The sequence below is a fragment of the Heterocephalus glaber genome, unplaced genomic scaffold, assembly GCF_053883595.1.
Source record: "Heterocephalus glaber isolate CG9 unplaced genomic scaffold, H.glaber_assembly_v1.0 deba00000546, whole genome shotgun sequence".
In the NCBI taxonomy this organism is placed as follows: Eukaryota; Metazoa; Chordata; class Mammalia; order Rodentia; family Bathyergidae; genus Heterocephalus; species Heterocephalus glaber.
Window position 1 is genome coordinate 14,727,903 of NW_028258147.1, and position 16,207 is coordinate 14,744,109.

Consider the following 16,207-nt stretch of genomic DNA (forward strand, 5'->3'; position numbering starts at 1 on the left):
CAAAATTAATACAACCACAAAGATAGTGGCCAGAATTTTTTAACAAAAGAAGATTCTTGGTAAATTTTAAAGGATAATTTCAAAAGGTGAGACAAGGACTGAAAGTCAATTTATGGAGTTAATTTATGGAGGGAGATTGCTAAAAAAATTCACTTTCCCTTAAGTCCTTGTCTTTCAAACTATAAGTTTTATATTCACAAGATAGGTTATTAGAAAGAGGAAACTTTAGCTAAAGAAGATAAGGCTATATCAGGAGGAAAATATTAATTAATTTGGACAGTCAGGTCTTAAAAGAGTGATTTGAAAAGTTTCAACAATTTTATAATACTGATATTAGAAAGTAAAAGTGATACAAAAATTAAGAAGTAGCCTTGGAAATATGGTTAGATATTCCCAAATTCATCGCAATTTGAGGAAAATGTTTAAAATATTTCAAGCAGCTAGATCTGATACCACACTAGCTTAGAGAACACACTATATCTCTCTTTTAGCTAATCCATAAATACTATTATTTGAAAGGTCTTATATGAAAGAGTTTGTTTTTCTTTCTTGGAGTCTTTTCCCAATCTAAATATAGTATGGATATTATTTGTTTTTGCGAATTATATCTGCCATTCAAAGCACAGTTTAGTCTGTGACAAAAATGTCTAATTTTTTAAAAAGTACTTTACATTTCCAAGATATATGAAAAAAAACAAAGACTTGAAATAAATTACTTATTAAAATTTCAATGTTGCATCATTTAAAAAACTACAAGTAGAAAAAGTACATTTAACAAAATAGATAAAGTGTCTTCAAAGTTATATTAAACATTTCCCAGCTTTGGAAAATTCAAATACCCAATCTGGTTTCTATGAAACTTAAAAAGATCAATTACAAAGAAGCTGGGCTTGAAAGAGAATTGCTACAGATTTCAGTAAACATCTGGTTACCATTTTCAGTTGTAAGAACTAACCCACTTAAGGAAGCAGTTTAGATTCTTTGGAGTAAAAACGAAACACTGGCTTTTTGTTCTCTTTGCACAGTGGAGGGTAAAGGAAACATCAGAATAGGGAGGTCACTCCAAGCTCAACTTTTATAAATAAGAAAGCTTTTTCAAAAATTAAAGTAAATTGAACTCAAGTTCTTGTAGTATAAACAACTCTACTAAGTTAAGGTTAAATAAACATTCCTTGAGCTCCAGTGTGCCAATTAAAGAACAAATTCTGTTTGGTTGTAAATATATCAGTAATTTCATAAACACTGAGGAAAATAGCAATAAACCTGAGCACACAATTACTGAATGTCATAATGCAATAAAATAGAATGGTGTAGCTTTATAAGTTTCTCTGATTCAATTTCTTTTTTTGAATCCTAGTTTGATTAATTAAAGTACAGAAGCACTTCAGATACTACCCAAAACCTATTACTTGCGTAATAAAAATGGATGTCAGATGTGTTCTAGGTGAAAACCCTGTAAGGCAAAATACACTGTGCCTTTTAAATGTGACCTTTACTCTTTTGTCTTCCTGATAAGTAGTTATATAGAAAATTAAAATCAGGAAAGCAGCAGGGTGCTGGTGGGGGTCTAGAAGACAAAAAAGTAATAGAAGTTCATTCGAGTCTCAACTTTTAAATTATCAGTAGAAGCATCTACAATAAATCTGCACAAATACCCAAAGGGAATCACCTCCAAATTTGATCCAGACTGATGTTTGTCCATTCTTTCTTTTCTTCCCATTCCTCTCTTCTGCCCATAGAACACTGGACTAAAAGCAAAGACTAAAGAAAAGAAATTCCATGGACTGTTGGGATTTAAATTTTGGTTCTGCTTTCTCTTATTTGGTGTATATGAGCATTAGGTACTGTATATTGCACCATAGAACTGTAGAGTTTAAGATTTTGGTGGTCATTTTACTCATTCTCCTACATAAAGCAGCAATCTTCCCATCTGCATCACAGATTTACTTCTGTTCCAACGAAACATAATTTTCAGACAACTCTGATTTAAGAATATTCACTCATAAATTGGTCCTACTTGTGCCTTCTAGAGTTACTACATATCTTGTATTCAAGCATCTTGTTAGACAATTAGAACACAAAAATATTGGTCCTACTTACAAGTCTCCCCAGAAACATTCTTTGCAAGTAGAATAATATATTTTCTCATTGCTGATGCAGTCCTGGTTTCTGATGCAACCACAAAAATTGTGTCTTCTTCAAGCTTCCATAAATAATTCTGACTTAATGATAAAAATATACTCTCTGTTAAAATCTTTTGAACTTCATATTACTTACAGTTTACTCTGAGATTAGGTTGAAAATTTTTGGAAAATATCTGTTCTCTTTTAGGCCAAGGTATCATTCTGTGAACTAAAACAATGATTTGCTAAATAGTACCTGAATGCTATGAAAGTAATTTAATGGTGCTTCTATCTTTTTTTAAAAGAAATATATTATTAAAAACCATGATCATGGAGGAAGGGGCTTCAGGGCTGCTGTTACACCCCTCCCAGCCCAGAGGAAAGGGCTTCCAGGCTGCCAATCCACCGCTCCCAGCACAGAGCAGGTGAGCTGTATGGGCACCAACACCCCCTCCCCCACATCGAAATGAGAAGACATGTAGACAAGTCTCAAAACCAGACTTGCAGATCATCTACAGCAACCCCAAAGGGAAATGAGATGGAACACTCTGATACTCAATCAACTGGACTCCCTGAACTGGCAGCAAAAGAGGATCTGGAAAAAGTGAAATCAGAAATAATTTCTCAGATAACAGCAGAGATTGTGCCCATAGTGCAAGGCATGATTAATAAATCTAGAGAGGACACAGATTAAAAAAAAATAAAGGAGCTGAGGAACATGATGGAATCCCAACATAGGAAACAAATGGAACCCATAAAACAGATACAAACATATTTTCAGGAGATTAAAAACTCCATTGAAAGTCTACACAACAGAATGAGTCAATGTGAGGACACAATTTCAGATAGAGAAGATAAGATTGCAATTAGTGACCAGGAAAAGAAAAATTCCTTCAAAATTATAGAGGACCACAAGAAATCAATCCAGCAGCTACTAGACAAAGCAAAGAAGAATAACATAAGACTGATTGGAGTCAACAAAGAAACAGGAGAGAGTACAGATGACATAAAAAAAACTGTTCACAGACATAATGGCAGAAAACTTCCCAAGCAGGGAAAAGAACTTGACATACACATAAGTGAGACATATAAGCCTCCAACTAGCCTTGATCAAAAAAAATCTACACATAGGCATATAATTGTTATGATTCCAGAAACCCAACAGAAGAACAAAGTTCTACAAGCAGTTAGAGAAAAGAAACAAATCACATACAAAGGAAAGCCCATCAGAGTCACAGCAGACTTCTCAGTTTAAAGCCTCAAGGCAAGAAGAGCTTGGAGTGATGTATTCCAAGCCCTAAAGGAAAACAAGCTCCAAACCTGCAAAACTATCTTTCAAAATTGATGGAAAATTAGATACTTTCATGACAAATAGCACCTTAGAAACTTCAAGAATACCAAACCAGCACTCCAAAAAGTTTCAGATAATATAGTAGGTACAATGAGGATCACAACCCCAGGAAGCTCAGCAGAAGGAATCCATAGCGCGCGACAAGAAATTAAATGTAAAGGAGGAGAATCCAACAAAAAGAAAAACTCATGATTGATTAAGAGAGACAAAGGACACTACATCCTTGTAAAGGGAAGAATCCAACAGGAAGAGATGACAATCATAAATATCTATGCACCAAAGACTAGTGCACCCAACTATATAAAACAAATACTAATGGACATGAAAAATCAAGTAAACATTAATACAATAGTAATGGGGTACCTCAATACCCCACTGTAACAAAAAGATAGAACAACTAGACAAAAAACAAGTAATGAAATACCAGAACTAAATCAAACTCTTGAACAAATGAACTTAACAGATGTTTACAGAGTCTTCCACCCCACAAAATCAGAATACACATTCTTTTCAGCTGCACATGGGTCATTCTCCAAAATAGACCACACACTCACTCATAGAACGTGTTTAAGTAAGTGCAAAGGAATTGAAGTTATCTCCTGTATATTATCAGACCATAGTGTGATGAAATTGGAGATCCATAGCAAAAAAACCCGCAAAAATTTCATAAATACATGGAAATTGAGCAACACACTTCTGAATAACCAATGGGTCAGAAAGGAAATTAAAAAAGAAATCACATAGTTCCTTCAATTAAATGACAATGACAATACAACATATCAGAATCTATGGGACACAATGAAAGCAGTCTTACGAGGGAAATTCATAGCAGTGAATACATATATTAGGAAAACAGAGTGAGCTCAATTAAACAACCTCACGCTGAACCTCAAGCTTCTAGAAAAAGAAGAGCAGGACAAACCCAAAGCTCATACAAGGGAGGAAATTATAAGGATAAGACCAGAAATCAATTCCCTGGAGAATGATACAAAAAATTAATGAAGCCAAGAGTTGGTTCTTCAAAAGAATAAACAAAATTGACAAACCCTTAGCCAACTTTATCAGGAAAAGGAAAGCAAAGGCCCAAATCCATGCAATTAGGAATGAAAAGGGTGAAATTACAACAGACCCAGCAGAAATCCTGAGGATTATTGATACCTATGTCCAGAACCTATATGCCAATAAGATGGAAAACACAGAAGAAATGGACAGATTCCTAGACACATATGAATTACCGAAGTTGAACAAAGAAGACCTAAAAATTCTAAACAACCCAATATCAACCAATGAAATTGAAAACATAATTAAAAGCTTACCAACTAAGAAAAGCCCAGGTCCTGATGGCTTCACTGCTGAATTCTACAAGACATTTAGAGGGGAACTACTGCCACTACTGTTTAAATTCTTCAATGAAATTGAAAGGGAATCAATACTCCCAAATTCATTCCTGAAAGCAAGCATCACCTTGATCCCCAAAGCAGAGAAAGACCCAACTGAAAAAGAGAACTATAGGCCAGTCTCACTAATGAACATAGATGCAAAAATCCTTTCTAAGATAATGGCAAATAGAATGCAGAAGAAAATCATACACCCTGACCAAGTGGGATTCATCTCAGGGATGTAGGGATGGTTCACCATATGCAAACCAACCAATGTAATACACTATATCAATAGAGCCAAGGACAAAAACCATATGATTATCTCCATAGATGCAGAAAAAGCATTTGACAAAATCCAACATGCATTTATGATCAAAACCCTACAAAAAATTTGAATAGATGGTCTCTACCTCAAACTCATAGAAGCCATCTATGAAAAACCAACAGCCAATATCATACTAAATGGTCAAAAACTGAAATCCTTCACACTAAAATCAGAAACAAGACAAGGATGTCCACTATCATCACTCCTGTTCAATATAGTTTTGGAAACATTAGCCACGGCAATTAGACAAGAGAAAGAAATAAAAGGAATAAAGATAGGAAATGAAGAAGTCAAATTGCCATTATTTGCAGATGACATGATACTGTATATAGAAGACCCCAAGAACTTCACCAAAAGTCTTCTAGCCTTAATAACCAAATTCAGTAGAGTAGCTGGATACAAGGTCAAAACACAAAAATCAATAGCTTTCCTCTACATGAACAATAGACTCACTGAGACAGAAATAGGGCATACAATTCCTTTCATAATAGCATCCAAAAAGCTGAAATACCTAGGAATCAACCTAACAAAAGAAATCAAAGACCTCTTCTCTGAAAACTATAGCACTCTGAAAAGACAAATTGAAGATGATATCAGAAAACAGAAAGACATCCCCTGCTCCTGGGTAGAAAGGATCAATATAGTGAAAATGGCCATACTTCCAAAGCTGCTATATAGGTTCAATGCAATCCTAATTGAGATCCCAGCAACATACTTCACAGACCTTGAGAAAACAATCCAAAAATTCACTTGGAACAAGACAAAACCCGGAATAGCAAAAGCAATTCTAGGTAACAGAGACATGGCAGGAGGTATCACAATCCCTAACTTGAAACTATACTACAAAGTTACTGTGGTAAAAACAGCATGGTACTGGCAAAGAAACAGACCTGAGGACCAGTGGAACAGATTAGAAGATGCAGAAACAATACCAGACACACTCAGCCATCCCATCTTCAATAAAGGAGCCAAAAACCCTCACTGGAGGAAAGATAGCCTCTTTAATAAATGGTACTGGAAATATTGGGTCTCGACTTGCCAAAGATTAAAACTAGACCTGTATCTCTCACCAAGCACTAAACTAAACTCAAAATGGAACAGAGGTTAGGTAGAACTCTTGAAGACATTGGTGTAGGAAAAGATTTTATGAACAAAACCTCAGTTACCCGTGAACTAGCACAAACAATTAAGAGTGGGATCTCTTCTTATTAAAAAGCTTCTGCACAGCAAGAGAAACTACCAGCAGTGTGAAGAGACAACCCACAATGGGGGAAAAAATTTTCACCTGCTGTTCCTCAGACAAAGGTCTATTATGTAGAATCTATAAAGAACTTGAAAAAATCAGACCTCCCATATTTAAAGACTCAATCCGAAAATGAGCATCTGAAATGAACAGACATTTCTCAGACGAAGAAATAGAAATAGCAAATAAACAAATGAAACAATGTTCAACATCACTGGTTATTCGAGAGATGCAAATGATGCTGAGATTTCACCTCACTCCAGAAAGAACGGCTGCTATCGTGAAATTAACCAATAATAAATGCTGGTGGGGCTGTGGGGAAAGAGGAACTCTGCTCCACTGCTGGTGGGAGTGTAGACTGGTGCAACCACTGTGGAAATCAGTATGGAGATACCTCAAGGAACTAGTACTGGAAGTCCCATTTGACCCAGCTATTCCCCTGCTGGGTATCTTTCCCAAAGAATTAAAAGAATCATACCACAGTGATATATGTGTACCCATGTTCATAGCAGCACAATTTGTAATAGCTAAAAGTTGGAAGCAGCCCAAATGCCCATTAACTGGTGACTGGATAAAGAAAATGTACGGTTTTTTAATGAAATGGAGCACTACTCAGCCATAAAAATTGAGAAATTAGAGACATTTATAGCTAAATGGAGGCACATTGAGGCAATACTCTTAAGTGAAGTAAACAGGACACACATGTGTAAATACTGAATGGTTTCTCTAGTGTGAGAAACTGAAAGTGTAAATAAGGGCTAAATGGTATAATAGATAATGTGAAATAGGAAGAAAAGGGGCAAAGGGGGAGGGGAAGTGGGAGAGGTAGGGGAAAGGAAAGAAGGGAATGGAATTAATAAGAGAAAATGAAAAAAGTGGAAACAAAGTCTTTGTAAATAGGGAGAGATGGAGGGGTTGAAGGGAGGGCAAGAGAAGGGGAAAAAATAAGAACCAAGAGACATTATGTAAAGGTGCAAATTTCCAATGATGAATGTCATTATATTGTATACCTAAATTGTACCAATAAAACAAAATTAAAAAAAAATAAAATAAAAATCCTTCATCATGAGATATGGTTTTCCAAACCAAGGGATTAAAAGAACATAAAGTGAATATTTTACATTATGCTACGAAATGAGCTACAAAGCATAAAATAGAGGACAGAAATGGCATCATGGAGTTTTTTACTATTTCCCCTTATTGTTGACAAACATCAAAACCTATACTCTTACTTTTATGTGTTTTTTGCTGGAGAACATCTTTACATAACATTGTTGCATTGCTCTATGGAATGTAAAACCTTTAGTGAATTAATTGCCACCCCTACACAGATGACTCACAAATCTATATCTTCTGCCCTGGCTTCTCTAGTTGTTTGTTTCTGCTATACTTCCCTATGCAATCCTCACAGCACCTGTAACTCAATAGTTTCTAACTAGATTCCTGTGCCCTCCCCCAAAGGCAACACACCAATTAACCCTATCAAATATGGTACAGGAGACTTGCAAGGAAGGACAGAGTAAAAATCTGAAAAAATAGACATACCACTTAAATTCTGTGCAGTCTCGAATCATTTGAAGTATAAAGCACCAGACCTATGTGCATCTATATTTATGTTGTTCTTTTGTAATATGGGCAGATTTGCACACCAGTAGAATATTGATGCTCCTTTAAAATTATTATAAAAATAAAAGGGTTGTAAATGAAACTTTGATTTAAATTTCCTGAGTGTTCACTATTTAAGAGGCCTAAATATTGGTGTGCTTTTTATCTTGATTTATCCACATATTCAGTAAATACATACTGCATACCTGTATGTACAGGGCATGGTTTTAAGTGACCAGTAGAAAAGACCAGATCCCTTATGGAGCTTACAGAATGTTTTTAATCTGAGGTATTTCTGAGAAAATGGGCCAGTACAGTACATGTCAGAATTTCACGAGAGTTTACAATGCAGACCTTTTAATGAAAATATGTAAGTTGAAGGAATCTGGCCTAGAAAAACACCTATCAAGTTCATTGAGCCCATAGTAATACCCAGCCCAGCAGGAGCAAGCATCCTGATGCTACTTCACATTTTATAGGCACCTCCCTTGAGCAATCAATTTGCAGATGAGAAAACTGAGGCTTTAAGAGATTAAGTACCCTGCCCAAGGTTAGATAATCATTAAAAGCATTAAAAGGCAACTCTAGGGACTCCAGCTCAGGTTCTGTCTCACTCTCAAGCTGATACTTTTTAATTATCACCATCCACTACTTCCCCAAGGAAGCAATTCTTATGGTTAAATTCTTCTTACTTATGGGCAATTTAAATCTCAACTTTCTTATAGATTACCTCTTAATACAAATAAACTTAAGAAAATATTTGAAATATGTTTTCCATTACACAGGTTAAAACTGATTTGTAGTAAATGTTTCTCTCCACACAAACTTTAGAAGCAGCTCTTGGCATGGGGCCACTATAAATAAACCTTCAAAATTAGACTAAATTTTAAGTGATACCTAGCTTTGTTAGACATTTTTAGAAGTGAAATTGAATGTAGATAAAAATATAGGAAGACAGATACATTAAACAGGGAAATATGTTTTTATTTTTAAATATATTTTTACATTAAGTAAAATAATGTAAAAACTATATTTTTTACATTAACCTATATTCTTGCTCTATTAACTATATTTTTAATAGTGTGTCCAAAAAGCACGTCTGGATATATTACAGCATTCTTAGTAGGAAGGAAAAGGCTATAAAGTAACTTACTTAAAATATCATTCTCCAGAACACATTCTGTCAAATTAAGTATGAATACAAATACTATTTCTCATAGCATTAATTTTAACCTTTCATATAAATGCCTCACTGTAAGGATGTATTCCCACTTTCTACTGGAGGCTGCTATATGAATAATGCTGTGGCATTTACTTGATTTGCAACAGAAATATTGCCCTGGCCTTTGATCTACTTTATTACTTAGTATCATCTACTTTATACTCCTTTTGAAAAAGTTGTTTTAAATATACTACTTGGGCATGTGAGAAATTGAGAGAACAAGCTGTACTGTTCCTTTCATCCTGAGAGTAAAACTATACTTTCTGTTGTCGCTCTAGTACTTGGAAGCTTCCAGCCAAAGCTAAGCCTAAATTATGGTAGCTAAAAGGAATATCCAGTTTGGGTCATAATTTTATATTTCCACTTTAGCAATTTTGTTATTACTTGTATTATTGTAAACCATCAGATTCTTTCTCAGTAAAGTTTGGTATAAGTTTAGAAACTATCTCAAACCCAGAGTCTAATTGCCAGCTTGATATGGAATCATGTTACATACAATTAACCTACAGAAAACACACTGGACAAAGCATTTAATAATACAAACTGTAGGCTTTCACGCAGTATAGTTTCTATAGCAACTAATCAACTCTGTTCTTGTAGAACAAAAGTAGCCAAAAGCAAGATGAAAATGAATGAGTGTGACTGTGTTCCAATAAAACTTTATTTACAAAAACATGTAGATCTGGCCAGTGGGCTACAGTTTGCCAACTCCTGGTAAGAAAACCAATATGGGCTTTTTTTTTCTCTATTTCTTTTAAAAATGTACTATGCAAAACCCCAACATTACAAAAACAAAAACAATCTGAAATCATAAATGTGACTCCAATTCTTTCTATAGCTTTGATAGCAGGTATGTATTTTATTTTTCACATAGATTATAGTACACATAGTATGAAAGTGCACAATTTATTTGAAAGTTGATAGAAAATTCCTAAGTATGCGCTATTCTTCAAGTATATATAAACAATCTGATCCAATGATAATATCTACCCTGAGTCAGATTCTCTTAGGCCAGATACTGCTTGGATTTCATTATGGGGAGTAGTTTTAAAACTTTTGGAAAATATTTCTCTTAGGCCACAATGCACTGAAGCACTGACTTACTAAATAGCACTTATGTGGGAGGAAAGAAAATAATTGGATGGTGCTTCTTTTCCTTTAGAAAATTATATGTTCTCAAAATGCAGGGACATAAGATATATTTTCCCAAGTCAAAGGATCGAAAGACCATATAAGTATGTTATCATTCTATAATGTTTAGTAGACCTAACTCTGAAAGGAAAAGCATCTGCATACTGTTTTCAAAACCAGCTTAAAGATGAACTGCTGGTTGTAAATACCTATGCAGTTAAATTATACTTACTGCAATGGCATAATAGCAAATAGACTTCTGCATCATTTTATTTTCAAAACTAACTGTAAAAATTGTTAGTCTTTAAACCAATAATATATCTCTTAGAACAGTGCCACACTACACATAAGAATATCTCGGTTCATGAACACTTTGTTTGAAAACAATTTGGTTCGCAAACAGTGTTTGGCAAAATTTTGGTTTTGTTTGCAAACTCTGCATCAGATAACAAACATGACTGCAACCGTCTTTCCCACACGAACGCAAACGTGGCCATCTTTCCCAAAATCATAGTACAAATTAAGTTCGCGACCCAAGGCACCACTGTACTTGTATCTAGTTTTAGTTTTTTAAGGAATCTCCATACTGATTTCCATAGTGGTTGTACATTACCACCCAAAATGTAGAAGGGTTCCCTTTTCCCCACACCTTGCCAGCATTTGTTATTATTTGATTTCTTAATGATAGCCATTCTTTTTGAGGTAAGATGGAATCTTAGTGTTGTTTTAATTTGCATTTCTCTAATGACCAGTGATGTTGAGCATTTCTTCATGTGTTTAGTAGTTATCTGTGCTTTTTTTGTGAAGTGTCTATTCATTTCACTTGCCCATTTTTTTTTTTTTGGTAGGGGTTCAAACTTGGGACCTTGAGCTTGTGAGGCAGGCAGCGGCACCACTGAGCTAAATCCCTGGCCCTTCTTGCCCATTTTTGATTGGGTCTTTTATTTGGGAGGACTCTAGTGTTTTGGGGTTCTTTACATCTTCTAGATATTAGTCCTCTGTCTGAGGAATAGCTAGCAAAAAGTTTTCCCATTCTGTAGGTTTTCTAATATGTATTAACACAAAATTTAAAAAAGCAATAATTTATATCTGTTTTTAAAATATAAAAATCTGGGTCCCATTCCCAGACTACTGAAGGAGATAAAAATGTTGGCTTGACTTTCCTTTGTTTCCTTCCAGAACTATGATGGGGTTTAATCAAGTGATTAAATACATACCACATACTACTCTAAAGTAAATATTACTGCTGCCTTTAACAGATAGTGCTCAGAGAACTTAGGCTGGTTAAGGTGGTTTATTCACAGCCCTACAAGCTTTCTTATTCTCTTATGCCATAGCATGGAAAAGTACTGCTTATTCTAATTTAGGACCTGAAATTGCCTACTTTTCTTTTCAAAGGGTTTTTTTTTTACTAAATAAGTAGTAGAAAAATTAATAAAATATAAAGCCCAAATGTTGCTCTACCAGTACTGAGTATATTGAATAGTACAGACTTATCTGTCTAGCTTATGACTTCTTTCCTAATTTTTATTCTTTCCTATTCTTAAAAGGTTAAAAAAAAAAGGGGTTCCAAGTTAGAAAAAGGCCATCTGTTCTTGAAGAATGGCACAAAAAAAGATCAACAGAAGTGATTACAATCAAGTCAGGAGAGAAGCAAAAAGCAGACAGAATGGACAGGTACAAAAAGGAAAATACATTTTATATTTACTTTCCTGTGACTGAATGTATTTTATCAATGTGTCAAACCTGCACATCGGTACTCAGTAGCTTTTGTAAGAACATCTACCTTGGTTTTAATGTAATGTTTTCAAATTATGAGTTAGCAAACAGCAGAAACTGCAATGGCAAAGCCAAGGATGGGTTTGATAGGGCTCCCGATCATTTTGAATTGTTTTCAGTTGGCCCAGGCTGCTTAACTTGGGGAAGTTAAGTTTAGATGTGCCAACATAGCTTCATACATAGTTTATATATCCCCAGTAAAATAACCAGAAAAAGAAAATGTAATACTAAAGAAAAACAGATTTATAGAATTGTACTTCTAAAAAATGTTTTTATAGTAAATGCCTCAATTCAAATATAATTTATAGATTAAATTGGTGGCCATGGAAAATAAGCTGTAATTTTTTAAATGTTTTTCCCCCTGTGGGATAAATACCAAGAAAATATTAAATCAGAATCATAGAACTTTTATTTCAGGTATTTGATACATATTGCTTTATAGTAAAAAAGAAATTCAAAATCAAATAAAAAAACCAAAACTCAATGTTTCATACTCAAGAAATTGTAAAATCACTACCCTTTTTTGAGGCCTATCCAGGAACAACAGTTTATGATACAGAGTAAAAGAACGCCAAGAAAGAGTTAGGAAGGAGATGTTTTTAAAGCTGTGGAGATATGAGAAATGTGAGAAAAAGGAAACAAATCGGCATTTATACTGATAAATGCTGGTGACACCATAAAGTTATCTTCTGCACTGGGCCCCCGAAGGCCCCTGCAGCAACTTTGGCTTCTGAGTTCTATTGCCTTCAAGCTGTCTGCACCTCCTTGATATTTGGAAGCTGAAAAGCAATCCTCCTTTTCATTGTAAAACTGACCCAAAGACATCAAGGGAGAGAAGCGAAGTATTCCATCTGTTTTGCAGCTGGAGAAAACTGAAAATTGAAGTTGAAATGCACAGATAATCCATGTTGTGTCCATAGTAAGTTAGAGGCAACAGAAAGGAGACAGAGAAGTAGAGGACCTTTAGGCCTAGTGGCATGTCATCAGGGCTACTCTGCATGACATACGAAGCACAGCTTAGATGACAGTGTCAATACAATCACCTTGTTTAGTGATGGGATGTCTTGTGGAATGAGGCTAAATATTTCCTTTCTTTATATCAATAGTTATTCTGATGAATAGGTTTTAGAGACCATCACTTATGGATGTTCCACAACTTTGGGTTGGCCTTTCTTAATAGAGCAAACATGAACAAAACTGTGAGATTTGCAAACATTGTTTTCAGCTCTTGCTAATATTCTAGAGGTTTCATGTTGATTTTGTTTTTCTCATTTTTTCCAGAAGCCCAGTACTTTAAATTTCCATACTATTCCTAGAAGGTCGTGACTAGTCAATGGCATTCACAAAAGACCTGCCCTCTTGGCACATAGTCTGCACATTTTAAGACTTTCTTCTTATCAAAATAGTTCTTCTTTTGTAATCCCAGCTACTCAGGAAGCTGAGGCAGAACATCTCAATTTCAAGGCCAAGGCAGACAACTTAGTGAGACTGTGGTTTAAAATAAAAAGGGTTGTGGATATAGCTCAGTGGTAGAACACTTTCCTAACATGTGTGAGGCCTTGGGTTCAATCTCCAGTACTGAAAACAAACGCAAAACAAATCTTTGGCTCTATCCCTCAGGTGTTTGCAAGCTAAGTAGCTTACTGTCTTAATTCTTTTTTTTTTTTTTTTTTTGGTACCAGGGATCGAACTTGGGTCCTTGCGCTTACGCAGCAGGCGGCAAAACCACTGAGCTAAGTCCCCTGCCCTGCTTACTGTCAATGTGAAAGGTAATTGAGGCTAAATATTACCCCAGCCTTCTCAAAAACTTCTCCCCAATTTTCTTTCACCAGCACAAGCCAACAAGAGGGCATGCAACTGAAAAAGAAGTATTACAATGATGCCAACCTTGTTTGAAAATGTATTTTGGCACCAGGATCTGACCATTCTTTCCCAAAGGGAACCATCACAGAAATCAGCAGTTAATTCAAATTTGCCTTCCCTTTTAGTAAATAGAAAAGTAGATATACAGTCAGCTTTTCATATTCATGGGTTCTACATCCATAGATTCAGCCAACCATGGATTGAAATACTTTTTTTTTGGATTGAAATATTTTTAAAACTTGCATATTCACTAAAAATGTACAGGGTTTTTTTTCTTGTCATTATTTCCTAAATAATATAGTAATCATATACTCTACAGTATTTACATTGTATTAGACATTAGAAGGAATCCAGAGACGATTTAAAGTGTACGGGAGGAAGTAAATAGATTGTATGCAAATACTATGCCATTTTATAGAAGAAATGTGAGTATCCATGAATCTTAGTATCTGCAGGGTTTCTAGAGTCAGTTCCCTGTGAATACTGAGGGACAACTGTGTTGTGTAATTGTAAAGAGAAAAGTCTGAGTCACTTATGCTGAGTGAGTATTCTATATCACTGCAGTTCTGATGGTGACCTCTTAGGGCAGGATAATGGACCAAAAGAGAGACCAAGAGGCTGAAGAGGAAGGACACAGTAAACAAGAGCTGGGATGTGGGTCTCCCCATAGGTCCTTTCCCCATATCAGGTGAAAGATACATCCTGGGTCACTTCATCTTCCAAAGCCTCAGGTCCTCTTCTGGAATTTGGAGGTGGTTAATATTTATTAATCTTAGAGTTAGTTCTCAGGGAGTTAGTGTGAGGGTTAAATAAGTTCATGAATACAGAGTATACATAAAGTCTGTCCTACGGTTAGTTGCTCAAGAAATGAAGCTATTATTGCTTTTGCCCTTTTAACCCTCATCATCTACTCAATTTTCTTTTCAAATAACTTGCTAAAAAACTTGTCTCTTATTTTTCTCTTCAACTGATCAAAAAGTACTTGATGAGTAACAGCATATATAATAAATATCCTTACTTCTTTCATATTTAGAGCCATCTGTGAATCACATTTAAGCTAGCTTCTTGAAACAATTTCTAGGACATTCTACTTGCAGTCAAATGAAGTGGCAATTTTCTTAAGATATGGAGCAGTTTGGTGCTGGGCAGAGTATGTATTCAGGCTCATAAACACAAACATTTTTAATGTAGCATTTAAACATGAACTATGCTACTCCAAAATGCTACAAAAATATAAACAAAATAATTCCAGGAATAAAGAGATCTAGCTAAAGAAAAACTGAGAAGAAGTAGGAAAAAGGAGCTAAATTTCCTATGATATGAGAAAGTTAATGATGGATAAGAATTTGTTTTTATGAAAATTTTTAGAGGGAGACAGTGGTATATTCTAGAAATTGTTTTTATTTTTTGTCAAGTGACTTTGTCAATTACTTATTATTCTGACCTTGTTCTAGCAGCCTCAGCCCTTGGCCAGCACTGAACTTTTCTTCAGTGATGACAACAGAATACTGATGCTCTGTGAGGATGTGCTGGTAGAGCCTCAGCTCTGTTTTGCTGTAGGAAGGAGGCCGGTAGAGTACAGCCTGTCTGCCATCACCGCCAAAGTGTGTCTCCATCGATTCTTCTATCTAAGAAAAGAAAGAATGCATGAAAATTCAACATGAAAAATTAGTACAGTTACCTTGAAGGACATCATTAATGCAAATCAAGGGCCAGTTAGAAAGTTATTCTGTACATTTTTCTCCAGAAAAGAAGACAGAGTCGCTGAAAGGCTGTCAAGGACAAAAACAACCTCCTGTGCAAGAAGTGAAGGAGAATAGAATTCTCACTGTTACATACAGAGAGATAAAAATTTTAGGCCATTAAAATATAGAGCTCCTTCAGGGAAAACTGTTTCATAGAAACGTGGAGCTCAACTCTAGGTGAAAATACAAATTAGTTGCTATGACTGTCGTCTACATGTGCTCTTATAGAGGAGTTCCTGCTGCATCATCTTTTAATACCTATTTTAAGGACACGTGGTAAAGGAAACAAAGATGGGATAGACCCGGAAAGATAGAATCAAGAAAGGGAGAGCTGAAACCCAGCTGGGAGCGGAGTGGAGATATACAGTGCTGTTGTGTCTCTCAATTAGGACTCAGTAGAACTTGAAAAACATCTCTGCAGTAGGATGGGTGCAAAAGAAA

The 16,207-nt window shown here is 35.3% G+C and overlaps 1 protein-coding gene across 4 annotated transcripts in view; it reads right to left on the reverse strand.

Moving 5' to 3' along the window:
- The window catches only part of Cped1 (cadherin like and PC-esterase domain containing 1), a 280,168-nt gene that overhangs the window by 237,503 nt on the left and 26,458 nt on the right, over positions 1 to 16,207 (reverse strand). For all 4 annotated transcript variants that reach the window (XR_002386702.2, XR_002386701.2, XM_021237581.2 and 1 more), the window contains one exon: positions 15,466 to 15,649. Coding sequence is in view for 2 of the 4 variants with exons in the window: in XM_004856454.3 (XP_004856511.2) it covers positions 15,466 to 15,649 (184 nt within the window). In the remaining 2 variants the exon portion in view is untranslated. The remainder of the gene's footprint in view (positions 1 to 15,465; positions 15,650 to 16,207) is intronic.